The 14,038-nt window shown below is 34.0% G+C and overlaps 1 protein-coding gene across 4 annotated transcripts; it reads left to right on the forward strand.

The window, feature by feature from the left end:
* The first annotated feature begins 6,428 nt into the window (after positions 1-6,428).
* Positions 6,429-11,924, forward strand: miple1 (midkine and pleiotrophin 1). 4 transcript variants are annotated; one of them, XM_064683315.1, is made up of 6 exons: positions 8,617-8,764; positions 8,919-9,005; positions 9,600-9,832; positions 9,895-10,032; positions 10,127-10,306; positions 10,456-11,924. In XM_064683315.1, the coding sequence occupies exons 3-6, from the start codon at positions 9,616-9,618 to the stop codon at positions 10,476-10,478; spliced, it is 558 nt and encodes a 185-aa protein (XP_064539385.1). In that variant the 5' UTR covers positions 8,617-8,764; positions 8,919-9,005; positions 9,600-9,615; the 3' UTR covers positions 10,479-11,924. The 4 variants fall into 4 exon arrangements, with proteins under 4 accessions (XP_064539384.1, XP_064539387.1, XP_064539386.1 ...); XM_064683314.1 differs by lacking the exons at positions 8,617-8,764; positions 8,919-9,005 and adding an exon at positions 6,429-6,460; XM_064683317.1 differs by lacking the exons at positions 8,617-8,764; positions 8,919-9,005 and adding an exon at positions 6,434-6,485.
* The last annotated feature ends 2,114 nt before the right edge of the window (positions 11,925-14,038 follow it).

Raw genomic sequence — 14,038 nt, forward strand, 5'->3', positions numbered from 1 at the left:
AAGTTTTGACCAATGTCCTTATACGAATCTTGGGGTAAGATTCTGACATGAATTTCGAGTAAAAATTTTGTCTTCAGATTTGAATGCCAGATTATTCTAGAGGGAAAACCATGAACAAAAAGCAAAAACTCGTAAGAATCGGATGAGATTTGACTGAGTTATGGGAATGGGAAGTTTTGACCAATGTCCTTATACGAATCTCGGGGTAAGATTCTGACATGAATTTCGACTAAATAGTATGTATTCAGATTTGAATGCCAGATTATTCTAGAGGGAAAGCCATGAACAAAAAGCAAAAACTCGTAAGAACCGGATGAGATTTGACCGAGTTATGGTAATGGGAAGTTTTGACCAATGTTCTTATACGAATCTTGGGGTAAGATTCTGACATGAATTTCGAGTAAAAATTTTGTCTTCAGATTTGAATGCCAGATTATTCTAGAGGGAAAACCATGAACAAAGAGCAAAACCTCGTAAGAATCGGATGAGATTTGACCGAGTTAGCTGAATTGAAATTTTCGACCCATGTCTATATACGAATCTCGGGGTAAGATTTTGACATGAATTTTGACTAAAAATTTTGAATTCAGATTTGAATGCCAGATTATTCTAGAGGGAAAAACATGAACAAAAAGCAAAACCTCGTAAGAATCATGAGATTTGACTGAGTTATGGGAATGGGAAATTTTGACCAATGTCTATATACAAATCTTCGGGTAAGATTTTGACATGAATTTCGACTAAAAATGTTGTCTTCAGATTTGAATGCCAGATTATTCTAGAGGGAAAACCATGAACAAAAAGCAAAAACTCGTACGAATCGGATGAGATTTGACCGAGTTATGGTAATGGGAAGTTTTGACCCATGTCCTTATACGAATCTTGGGGTAAGATTCTGACATGAATTTCGAGTAAAAGTTTTGTCTTCAGATTTGATTGCCAGATTATTCTAGAGGGAAAACCATGAACAAAAAGCAAAAACTCGTAAGAATCGGATGAGATTTGACTGAGTTATGGGAATGGGAAGTTTTGACCAATGTCATATACGAATCTTGGGGTAAGATTCTGACATGAATTTCGAGTTAAAATGTTGTCTTCAGATTTGAATGCCAGAATTTTCTAGAGGGAAAACCATGAACAAAAAGCAAAACCTCGTAAGAATGGATGAGATTTGACTGAGTTATGGGAATGGGAGGTTTTGACCAATGTCCTTATACGAATCTCGGGGTAAGATTCTGACATGAATTTCGAGTAAAAATTTTGTATTCAGATTTGAATGCCAGATTATCCTAGAGGGAAAACCATGAACAAAAAGCAAAAACTCGTAAGAATCGGATGAGATTTGACCGAGTAATGGGAATGGGAAGTTTTGACCAATGTTCTAATACGAATCTTGGGGTAAGATTCTGACATGAATTTCGAGTAAAAATTTTGTCTTCAGATTTGAATGCCAGATTATTCTAGAGGGAAAACCATGAACAAAGAGCAAAACCTCGTAAGAATCGGATGAGATTTGACCGAGTTAGCTGAATTGAAATTTTCGACCCATGTCTATATGCGAATCTTGGGGTAAGATTTTGACATGAATTTTGACTAAAAATTTTGAATTCAGATTTGAATGCCAGATTATTCTAAAGGGAAAAACATGAACAAAAAGCAAAACCTCGTAAAATCGGATGAGATTTGACTGAGTTATGGGAATGGGAAATTTTGACCAATGTCTATATACAAATCTTCGGGTAAGATTTTGACATGAATTTCGACTAAAAATGTTGTCTTCAGATTTGAACGCCAGATTATTCTAGAGGGAAAACCATGAACAAAAAGCAAAAACTCGTAAGAATCGGATGAGATTTGACCGAGTTATGGGAATGGGAAGTTTTGACCAATGTCATACGAATCTTGGGGTAAGATTCTGACATGAATTTCGACTAAAAATTATGTATTCAGATTTTAATGCCAGATTATTCTATAGGGAAAAAAATTATGTATTCAGATTTTAATGCCAGATTATTCTATAGGGAAAACCATGAACAAACAGCAAAACCTCGTAAGAATCGGATGAGATTTGACCGAGTTATGGGAATGGGAAGTTTTGACCAATGTCTATATACGAATCTTGGGGTAAGATTTTGGCATGAATTTCGACTAAAAATATGTAGTCAGATTTGAATGCCAGATTATTCTAGAGGGAAAACCATGAACAAAAAGCAAAAACTCGTAAGAATCGGATGAGATTTGACCGAGTTATGGAAATGGGAAGTTTTGACCAATGTCTTTATACGAATCTTGGGGTAAGATTTTGACATGAATTTCGAGTAAAAATTTTGTATTCAGATTTGAATGCCAGATTATTCTAGAGGGAAAACCATGAACAAAAAGCAAAACCTCGTAAGAATCGGATGAGATTTGACCGAGTTATGGGAATGGGAAGCTTTGACCAATGTCCTTATACGAATCTTGAGGTAAGATTCTGACATGAATTTCGAGTAAAAATTTTGTCTTCAGATTTGAATGCCAGATTATTCTAGAGGGAAAACCATGAACAAAGAGCAAAACCTCGTAAGAATCGGATGAGATTTGACCGAGTAAGCTGAATTGAAATTTTCGACCCATGTCTATATACGAATCTTGGGGTAAGATTTTGACATGAATTTCGAGTAAAAATTTTGAATTCAGATTTGAATGCCAGATTATTCTAGAGGGAAAAACATGAACGAAAAGCAAAACCTCGTAAGAATCGGATGAGATTTGACTGAGTTATGGGAATGGGAAATTTTGACCAATGTCTATATACAAATCTTCGGGTAAGATTTTGACATGAATTTCGACTAAAAATGTTGTCTTCAGATTTGAATGCCAGATTATTCTAGAGGGAAAACCATGAACAAAAAGCAAAAACTCGTACGAATCGGATGAGATTTGACTGAGTTATGGGAATGGGAAGTTTTGACCAATGTCCTTATACGAATCTTGGGGTAAGATTCTGACATGAATTTCGAGTAAAAATGTTGTCTTCAGATTTGAATGCCAGAATTTTCTAGAGGGAAAACCATGAACAAAAAGCAAAACCTCGTAGGAATCGGATGAGATTTGACTGAGTTATGGGAATGGGAGGTTTTGACCAATGTCCTTATACGAATCTTGGGGTAAGATTCTGACATGAATTTCGACTAAATAGTATGTATTCAGATTTGAATGCCAGATTATTCTAGAGGGAAAACCATGAACAAAAAGCAAAAACTCGTAAGAATCGGATGAGATTTGACCGAGTTATGGTAATGGGAAGTTTTGACCCATGTCCTTATACGAATCTTGGGGTAAGATTCTGACATGAATTTCGAGTAAAAGTTTTGTCTTCAGATTTGATTGCCAGATTATTCTAGAGGGAAAACCATGAACAAAAAGCAAAAACTCGTAAGAATCGGATGAGATTTGACTGAGTTATGGGAATGGGAAGTTTTGACCAATGTCCTTATACGAATCTCGGGGTAAGATTCTGACATGAATTTCGACTAAATAGTATGTATTCAGATTTGAATGCCAGATTATTCTAGAGGGAAAGCCATGAACAAAAAGCAAAACCTCGTAAGAATCGGATGAGATTTGACTGAGTTATGGGAATGGGAAATTTTGACCAATGTCTATATACAAATCTTCGGGTAAGATTTTGACATGAATTTCGACTAAAAATGTTGTCTTCAGATTTGAATGCCAGATTATTCTAGAGGGAAAACCTTGAACAAAAAGCAAAAACTCGTACGAATCGGATGAGATTTGACCGAGTTATGGTAATGGGAAGTTTTGACCCATGTCCTTATACGAATCTTGGGGTAAGATTCTGACATGAATTTCGAGTAAAAATTTTGTCTTCAGATTTTAATGCCAGATTATTCTAGAGGGAAAACCATGAACAAAAAGCAAAAACTCGTAAGAATCGGATGAGATTTGACCGAGTTATGGAAATGGGAAGTTTTGACCAATGTCCTTATACGAGTCTTGGGGTAAGATTCTGACATGAATTTCGACCAAAAATGTTGTATTCCGATTTGAATGCCAGATTATTCTAGAGGGAAAACCATGAACAAAAAGCAAAACCTCGTAAGAACCGGATAAGATTTGACTGAGTTATGGGAATGGGAAATTTTGACCAATGTCTATACACGAATCTTCGGGTAAGATTTTGACATGAATTTCGACTTAAAATTTTGTCTTCAGATTTGAATGCCAGATAATTCTAGAGGGAAAACCATGAACAAAAATCAAAAACTCGTAAGAATCGGATGAGATTTGACCGAGTTATGGGAATGGAAAGTTTTGACCAATGCCCTTATACGAATCTTGCGGTAAGATTCTGACATGAATTTCGAGTAAAAATTTGGTCTTCAGATTTGAATGCCAGATTATTCTAGAGGGAAAACCATGAACAAAGAGCAAAACCTCGTAAGAATCGGATGAGATTTGACCGAGTTAGCTGAATTGAAATTTTCGACCCATGTCTATATGCGAATCTTGGGGTAAGATTTTGACATGAATTTTGACTAAAAATTTTGAATTCAGATTTGAATGCCAGATTATTCTAGAGGGAAAAACATGAACAAAAATCAAAAACTCGTAAGAATCGGATGAGATTTGACCGAGTTATGGGAATGGAAAGTTTTGACCAATGCCCTTATACGAATCTTGCGGTAAGATTCTGACATGAATTTCGAGTAAAAATTTGGTCTTCAGATTTGAATGCCAGATTATTCTAGAGGGAAAACCATGAACAAAGAGCAAAACCTCGTAAGAATCGGATGAGATTTGACCGATTTAGCTGAATTGAAATTTTCGACCCATGTCTATATGCGAATCTTGGGGTAAGATTTTGATATGAATTTTGACTAAAAATTTTGAATTCAGATTTGAATGCCAGATTATTCTAGAGGGAAAAACATGAACAAAAAGCAAAACCTCGTAAGAATCGGATGAGATTTGACTGAGTTATGGGAATGGGAAATTTTGACCAATGTCTATATACAAATCTTCGGGTAAGGTTTTGACATGAATTTCGACTAAAAATGTTGTCTTCAGATTTGAATGCCAGATTATTCTAGAGGGAAAACCATGAACAAAAAGCAAAAACTCGTAATAATCGGATGAGATTTGACCGAATTATGGGGTAGGAAACCTTGACCTATGTCTATATAGGATATATGAGGGTACCATTTTTACATGAAATTTGACCCAGAATAATGTTGCCAGATTAAGATGCCAAATTTATCTGGAGGCCAAACCAAGGAAGACACGGTAAACACATAATGGAGCATATAAGTGTCGGTCGGTTAGTTACGATATAATATGCACAAGTACCCTTCTTACACACCTCACATAGCTTAATACATATAAATATACATACTCACATACGCACATCATTTTCACACAAACATATATACACATATACATACCCTCATGCATACAAATATGTATACATACATATACATATACATATATATATATGTATGTTTGTGTGTAAAAGTATGTATGTGAGTGTATTTATATATATATATTATATATATATATATTAATGTATGTGTGTATGCATGTATGTGTGTAAGTATGTGTATATATGTACATACGTTTGTATGTATGTTCGTGAATGTATATGTGCATATTTTTGTATGTTTGTGAGTATTATGTGTATATGTATATGTGTATATTTTTGTATGTTTGTGAGTATTAACGCATGTGTGTATGCATATGTCAATGTATGTATGTGCGCATGTGTACGTATGTGGGTATATATATTTGCGTATGAATGTGCCTATAAATGTATGTGTGTGTATGTATGTGGGTAAATAGATATTAAAAAAACTAATCTTAATTAGTTCCCTACTACGCGATTCTCATAAATTTAAGTAAGTATCATTGGCTTCACATCAAGTGGAGAAGGCAGCGGCCTTAGGAGGAGGCACCTTTAACTATGGAGGAAGCGGCAGCTTCAGCAATGGAGGAGGCGGCGGCTTAAATATCGGAGGTTGTGGCGGCTTTAACTATGGAGGAAACGGCAGCTTCAGCATTGGAGGAGGCGGCAACTTACGCAAAAGAGGAGGCGGATTTGGAGAAAACCGTAGCTTCAGCAATGGAAAAGGTAGCTTGAACAATGAAGGAGGCGGATTCCACTATATACGAGGCAGTGGCTATGGCTTTGGCGGAAAAGCCGACATACATTTTTAATGTGGCCATTGAAAAAACTGGTACGTATTTTAATCATAACTATGTCTTCATCATTGAAAATAAAAGTAACAACTATTTCAATTTATTTATAAATATTGCTCTACTAGGCGATTCTCACTAATTCAAATAAAGCTAGCTAGCTACGATTTTAAGTTAATAAACACTATCTCGACTTTTCTGTTCTTTCAGTGATGTGATATAATAGTTCGTCTCCCGCCTGCAGATAGATGACAACAAAACAATTGTACGTGTAATTCACACTCATACAGGTGAGTACATAATTATAAATATCGTACCTATTCCCATCCCATCCCGTTCAAATTTGATTTTGGGTTTATATATGTATTAATTCATTTTATCCGTATCATAATTACAAGTGACTTTACAATGTCAACATATGGGTGTTAAGCACACTGAGCACTTATTGTGAGATATTCATTTGCTGGTAGTCATTGAAATGAGATGAAAATAGAAAATCTTCGGCGCGTCGAAAATTGAATACCCTTGAAGACATTTGCTTTACGATTTTGCAGATATGTGTGAATAGTGAAGCTCGTAATTGCTGAGTTTGATAAAAATATCTTGGAAAACACCGATTCTTCACATAGAGCTATAAAATATCTACTGCAATCTTTATAAGATTTAGCTTATAAGATCGGTATATCGATAAGAGATCTTGATAATCAAAAAAATGTTTACATCAACGTAGTCTTCGATCGATCGTTCCTATGGCAGCCATATGATATAGTTGTCTGATGTTGATAGTGTTTTCATATATGTAAAAAGCATAGTGAAACTAACAAATGCCGAGTTTGGCAGATATCACAGATATCTTGATAACTCAAAAAGTTGTTCATACAAAAACCAGACAAACAGACATGGCTATGTTAACTCGTCTGTTGACATATAATATAATAGAGAATACCCTTTACAAGGATATAAGTATCATAATATTTAAGTTGTTTGAAATAAGTGAATTCCTGTTTGGAACTTTGCCCCAAATGTGCAGTGATGTGCACTGTTGTACTTGTACAATTAGGAGAGAAGCGCACATGCTGTTTTCATAGACATTAAATTACAAATGAATTCCAGGCACGTGATCTTTTGCTTGACTGCGTGCGTTGGCCACCAGCAAATGCAGTAATGGGCATTGGCTTGTAGCCCTTTCCTTGAGACTCGGATAATGTTGGTCTTTTGGGAGCATTATCAAAAAAATGACTGTATTAATTATTTTCCTTTCGTTTTCTTTCCTTTCTTAACATCTCTATAAAGTTCTTTTAGTTTTTGGATGCAGGGTTACAATATTGTGCACTTTAACTGCAAATCATATTCGCAGGCTTTCTCCATTTGATACGCATTCTTAGAATATGAATATTTAAAGTATATGTATACATAATAAAAATCATATTAACAATCGCACATAAATCATACTAACTGAAAAGCTATATAAAGTTGAGAAGGAGCTGCTCGTTAGTCAAGGCGACCTCCGTTTGGTGTGACCATCTGACTAAATTAGATTTGAATTTTTAAATTTTATGACAGTTTATGGTCTTAACAGATTCTCCACCTCAAGTTGAATAGCCGTGGGTATTAATTTGTATATTTATGCATACTTAGTAACAACTTTGAAATTTCGACATCAATTTCCGCCGTGGAAAGTTGAAACCTACCCTTATCAACTTGACCATATAAAGTTATACCAAATTTAAAGTTATATTTTATATTAGCGGGCATTTCTCGACTTTCCGAGTGAAATATTTTTGTGCTAAAACAGTTTTATGTATATATGTTAACTCATCCATAAATAAATTTAATAATACTGTGATAAGATAACGTTGTCGCTTAGTTAAGCTCAACTCTTTTTATAATAATAAGCCTAGGATGGGCTTAATATATAATTCATGAATTAATATAATATTATAATTAATGAGTTAACTTCAATTTAAACGACATTGAGACTACAGGCTAACATCAAATGCTCAACTGTAATGAAAGAGCATAAGCGATTAACTATGTATACAGCTATATAGAAACTGCGTATCTTTACATAATAGTGGACTCTGGAACCCATGCAATGTATCAGTTAGTGATGTAATATATTACTGATAATGTTGGCCTCATAATTTCTTGCACAAAACTTAGAAAAAAAAACATTTTATTGTTGGCAAATAAATTCATGATATTTTGCTTTGAATTGCAACAAAGACTTCATCCTAAAACAGGAAGCATAGCAGCTGCAATTGTGGGGTTTATTTTTGGAACATGCGCAGCTTTATGATAAAAGTCTTTGGTGCGAGAGCGAGATAGATGAAAAGAGAATGGCACTTGGTTGAGAGCATAACATCCTTCAGGATACTATGCAGGGCCTTTTGCAGCTTTTCGCATATTTTGCTATTCAGTTTAAAAGAGACGCGCAACGAAAGCAGTTCAGAAAAATTCCCAGAACAAATTCTTCTTCTTTTGCGCTCAGCCTCATCCCCAGTCAGCGCCATAGCCAATTGACCACCTTAGTGTGAGTGGTGGAGGAGAGTTTTGTGTGTGTATAACGGTTAGTTTAATAATTGTGTGTTCAATTTAGTGCTACGCAGTTATCCATTTTTACACCCGACTCAAAGGATATATAAGAAATCTAAGAGATCAAATATTTTAATTTTAACGCAGATATATTTCTGTGTATTGTTCCTGATTTTTCACAATTTTAGTGTCAGTGTCTGGTTTAACAAATATACAGCGCGTATTGCGTCACTCTTTACTTAGTTGAGCAATACTAAGGACATTGCTTGCGGAGGGTAAGCAAAAAGAATTTTCATTTAGCTTTCAGATGCTTTAGATTCTGTATGCTGATGTGTGTATATTTGCTTTTTAGTAATATAAATCAAATTTTTTTTGGCTGTCCACACATTTTACATACTATGTACATACATACGACACAATGTTCTCAATTCAAAATATGCCTCCCTTATCAGAACAGGCTTCATATATATTTAATTTAAGGACTCTGGTAGGAGTATTGATAGTAACCCGTTTTATAAAAAAAAACTATTAAAAATGATTAAATTGACCCAGTCAGAATGGCAAGTGCACAGCATTGTCCAGGCTACGAATCCGAGGCTCCATTATGGATGCGGTTAAGTCTACGTTACAAATAAAAAATAAGTCTAATAAAAATAATAAATTAATTATGAAAAGGGATACATGCAAAAAATACTATCAGATATGAAGAACGGACGAAAAATATTATATTTAATTAAATTAAAAAAATTTGGTTACTGAAACATTGTTGTTAAAAAGAAGGATCTAAAACGTTTTTGGTCTTTGCCCTTAAGCTAACTTAATCGTACGTCATTTTTCCACATTAATTTATTTACGGCTTAAAATTGTAGGCAATCAACACGCACAATGAGTCATAATTGCAAAGGGTTCTGGGTGGCAGCGATCTTAACATGGTCAGCTTTGATGTCTAATTTAGTGTTTGGAACTACAGAGGGGCAGGAGACGCCACTGGCTCTGCCCGTGGCCGAGCTGACTCAACCCACAACAGCTATACAGGGGGAGGTTTGGGAAGAGGATGATCACGAGGTATTAATACGCAACGAACGCGGGACAAAGAGCGATGGTGAGCTCAGTTTGTTATAAGGAATTAAATTGTTTCTAATAATATTAAAATTTTCTTAACAGGCCTCTCATGTCGTTATGGCAAAAATCCATGGACTGAATGTGATACTAAAACTAATACACGTTCTCGAACTTTGACATTGAAAAAGGGGGACCCAGCTTGCGATCAAACTCGCACCATTCAGAAAAAGTGCAAAAAGGGTAAGAATGATACATTTGTGATATAAATCTAATAAACTAAGAAAATGGGATAATATAAAACCAAACTATGCAATTTTCTTGAAATGAATTTCAGCGTGTCGATATGAGAAGGGATCTTGGTCTGAATGTACCACAGGACAGATGACCAGAGCTGATAAATTAAAGGCCACCAGCGATCCTTCATGCGAAGCAACACGTTTAATTAAGAAGAACTGCAAGCCCGGCAAGTCCAAGGATAAGAGTGCCAAGGAGCAGCGCAAAAATAAGGATAAAGGTTAGTAATCGAATTTTTAGATGTGAACACATACTTACAATATACACAAGCTAATTGCATATTTAATGTTATAAGATAATATTTATTTTCATTATAAAAAGAGAACAATATATCTTAACTATTTTCTGGGTATCTTATCTTACCTGCAGCTGCTCGCAAAGGACGTGTTTAAGTAATCTGGTAACAAACACTCATTTTTTTAAAGTCAGATGTTAGATTTTTCCCTGGAGCTCGTTTTTCAAAAATATAAGAACACTAAATAAAATCGTAATAAATAAACCCACTTAATGGATAACCGTAAAAATTATATTTGAATACATTTAAAAAATTGTAGATTTGATTTTAAACAATTTATATAAAATAACGGAATTAACTAAAATCTACTACTAAAGAAAAAGTTTGCAAGAATTTGCGATTGATATGTGAAACCATACCATACCATTAAGTTTATCCAAGTTTCTCCAAACGCAAGAAAACAATACGACTGATCCGGCAGATAGGAATCTTATAGCCCGGAAGATTGTCTGACAATTCATATAAAGCATTAGCCAAGTTATTCGAAAAATAACTTTACACCAACATTAATACATATATACCTTCCCATATTTAAACAAAAGTTATTCAAACATAATTGATGTAAAACGTTCGTCTGAAAATATCAGCTTCTGTATTTGATCTCAATAAAAGAGAACAGAAAAAACAGCGGCACATATAATTGATATAAGTAATACATATATACAATTTAGACATACAATAAATGCAACATTTAATAAAACACTTAGTGTAAATATTGTAAAAAGTAATACAATAGTATTGCAAAGTAACAAAGAGACAATGGCCGATTGGTAATCGCAAGGGCATTGCTAATGCGATTGCGTATTTTAAACAAAACTAACATAAAACCCCCGAAAATGTATCTTTGTATGACTAAACAGTATTGATCATACTTTTAAACTACATACAAGTATCTCCCACTCAAACAGGATTTATTTTTGTTCTTTTTTGTCAAGCGAAAAAAAAAATTCAATTTGAATTATAAAAAGTGAGAAAAATATAATTTTCCGAAATAAATTGTGCAGAACGGTAAACCCTTCCCGCAGAAATAGTCGTTTTAGTTGTAGCTGATAATTATAATAGTTGTATTTCAAAATGAATTTAATATCTGATTCTATTTTAAACAAAGCACATTATTTTAAAATAATAGAGTTATTTATGTATTAAAAAAAAATATGCAACCATAAGCATTATAATACAAACGAAAACTGTATAATCCATTATAGCTTACATATAAATATGTGTGGATTCATATAATTATGTAAAAACACGCATATGTATATGTAAGTGTTGGAAAACAAATTTATATGAATATTTAATGTCAAACGTATTTAACTGAAATTATTTTTATTCTATCGGGAAGCCTTGAAAACTCAATGACACGACAAGTAAATCAGAAATTATATACATAAAATATAGTCATTTGCATTCATACGTATTTACATACATACATTAAGAATACCATGAAAGAGAAAATTAAACAAAAAAAAACTGCAATTTCATAAAATATTATAAATAAAAACTTGACAAGGATTTAAATAAAAACATAATCTATAAGAGTTTATCTAGGATATTCTGCTGTTTTTTCGGTCAACTTGCATTTACACAATACCATTATACCCTTTTTACCCATGTTCAATGGGTTCAGGATATAAAAAGATATATTAATTAAAATTATTCATTCTAATTGGATGTTAATGGTTGTTTGGTAAAATCAAATTTAATGGAAGTAAAGTACTCGTAAGTTCATAAGAGACTGTACTTAATTGTGGTTCTGCTGGAAAACTGTATACGGTTCCAGATGCGGTAACGTTAGCGAGATGGGTAATACATTTCTGGATTAAGCAAACTAATGTAACTTTTTAAACTTACAGCCCAAATTCAAGGCCCCAGGGCTTGCAATTGACTTTTGTCAAACCAATTACGTGCACAATTGTAAGTATCCTATGCGAAAATTGTTTATGCATTTTAAAGAATGTCATCGAGAAGTAATGTTTACATAAAGATATGAGCATGTATGTATCTACGTATGAAATTTTGCTTGGACAAGCAAAAGGCTCGTATTTGGATAGCTGTAGGCTAGGGCTTTTATACAGTTGTTAATAAGAGAAGGCACATTCAACAACCATATTATCAGAGAGTTCAGAGGAGCTATATCCGTTTGAGAGTGAAAAGCACGCAAATAGGGTTTTTGCCATCACGTGTAGGCTGTAAAAGTATGTGGCGGCTGTACATTTATGTACATATATATACATATGTATGTATATACATACAGAAATAATTCTTTCATTGAAATTCCCGTTGCTCGTGTACAAAGTAATTCGAAGAACTGGCAATTTAATACTTGACATTTGTAGCTGCTAGAACTGGGATATGGGACTGAACTGGTTAATATACATACATACATATGTATGTCCATATTTGAATTCAATATGCATGTGTATGTATGTATGTACATTTGAATAAAGACTGACTAAACAGCAAAGCTTTCACAAAAACAATATTATTTACTTGAAGAAGATTTTAAATAATTAGCCTGCAGGAAAGAGAAGATATTATATTCAGTCATGTGAAGAGTATACAAAATATGAATGCGACATTTTTACATACATATCTTTAACTTAAACATCGCCTTTTTTGACTTATGAATGAAGAAAATGAGCTATATGTACAAATCAATGCATAAATGTAGATATATGTACATATAGTCACCCCTGACTGCGTGTCGTATCAAGTTTCAGTCGATTGTGCGCCTGCAAAAATGTACATGCATATGTATGTATGTACATACATATGTACTGCGTTTGCCCGACATCGACAAGTATCTATGTACGTATATACAGATGCATGTATGTTTAGCGCTGTCATTAAGATCTGATTTTTGCACATCAGCTACGTCATCAACAATGACGGAAGCAATCATTAATGGACATGCAAGATGTGCAATTGTCAGAAAATATTGGAATACATACATATGTACATACATATGTTTTTGTGTATGTACAGATGTTGGTATATATGACAGAAATTCATACATAACTATGTATATTTAATAATCTAAGTATATATATGTATGTATATGTATACGAATAAGCGACTAACAATAACGTCAACACCAATAAATCCTGAAAATCCGGGAAAACGGTTAACATTGGCACCTAGCAACACATTGAGATACCATTTCTCACCAAATGAGCAGGATAAAACTGTGAGAACAAGATAGAGAAAGAGAAAAAGAGAGAGAGAGAGAGAGCGGGAGAGAGAGCGGAGGAGAATGAGAAAGAGAGAGAGAGTGAGTCAGAAATATTGAGACCGCAAGCGTAGAGAGAGAGAGAGAGAGAGAAAGATAGAGAGGAAAAGACAGAAAACGCAAGCGCGGAGAGAGAAAAATTCAAAGATATTTTTAGAAAAAAAGTGGAAGGTGAATGCTCATATGCAGAAAAAAGTCAGCATACTTCAAATTGTATTTAAAGCCAAATCCAAGTTGTTTACCGTTTTTGCTAGAGAATTCTGCTGTCTCGGCTGTCTAAAAACCTGCAGCCTTCCGGGCTCTCCGGCGACTGGACAACCACAAATATATTTACAAACAGACACACATAACTGCAATACAAACAGACCAATGCCATACACATATGTATGTATATTAAAAGTATAAACTAAGAAAGTAAACAAAGAAGC

This window comes from Drosophila montana, unplaced genomic scaffold (genome assembly GCF_035044405.1).
Source record: "Drosophila montana isolate Dmon_TW-CO22-7 unplaced genomic scaffold, ASM3504440v1 contig_2592_1, whole genome shotgun sequence".
Taxonomy (NCBI): domain Eukaryota; kingdom Metazoa; phylum Arthropoda; class Insecta; order Diptera; family Drosophilidae; genus Drosophila; species Drosophila montana.

Coding starts and splice junctions, on each gene's coding strand:
- miple1 (XM_064683314.1), top strand. Junction 10,033..10,126: donor TCAGAAAAAGTGCAAAAAGG/GTAAGAATGATA, acceptor AATGAATTTCAG/CGTGTCGATATGAGAAGGGA. Junction 10,307..10,455: donor GCGCAAAAATAAGGATAAAG/GTTAGTAATCGA, acceptor TCTTACCTGCAG/CTGCTCGCAAAGGACGTGTT.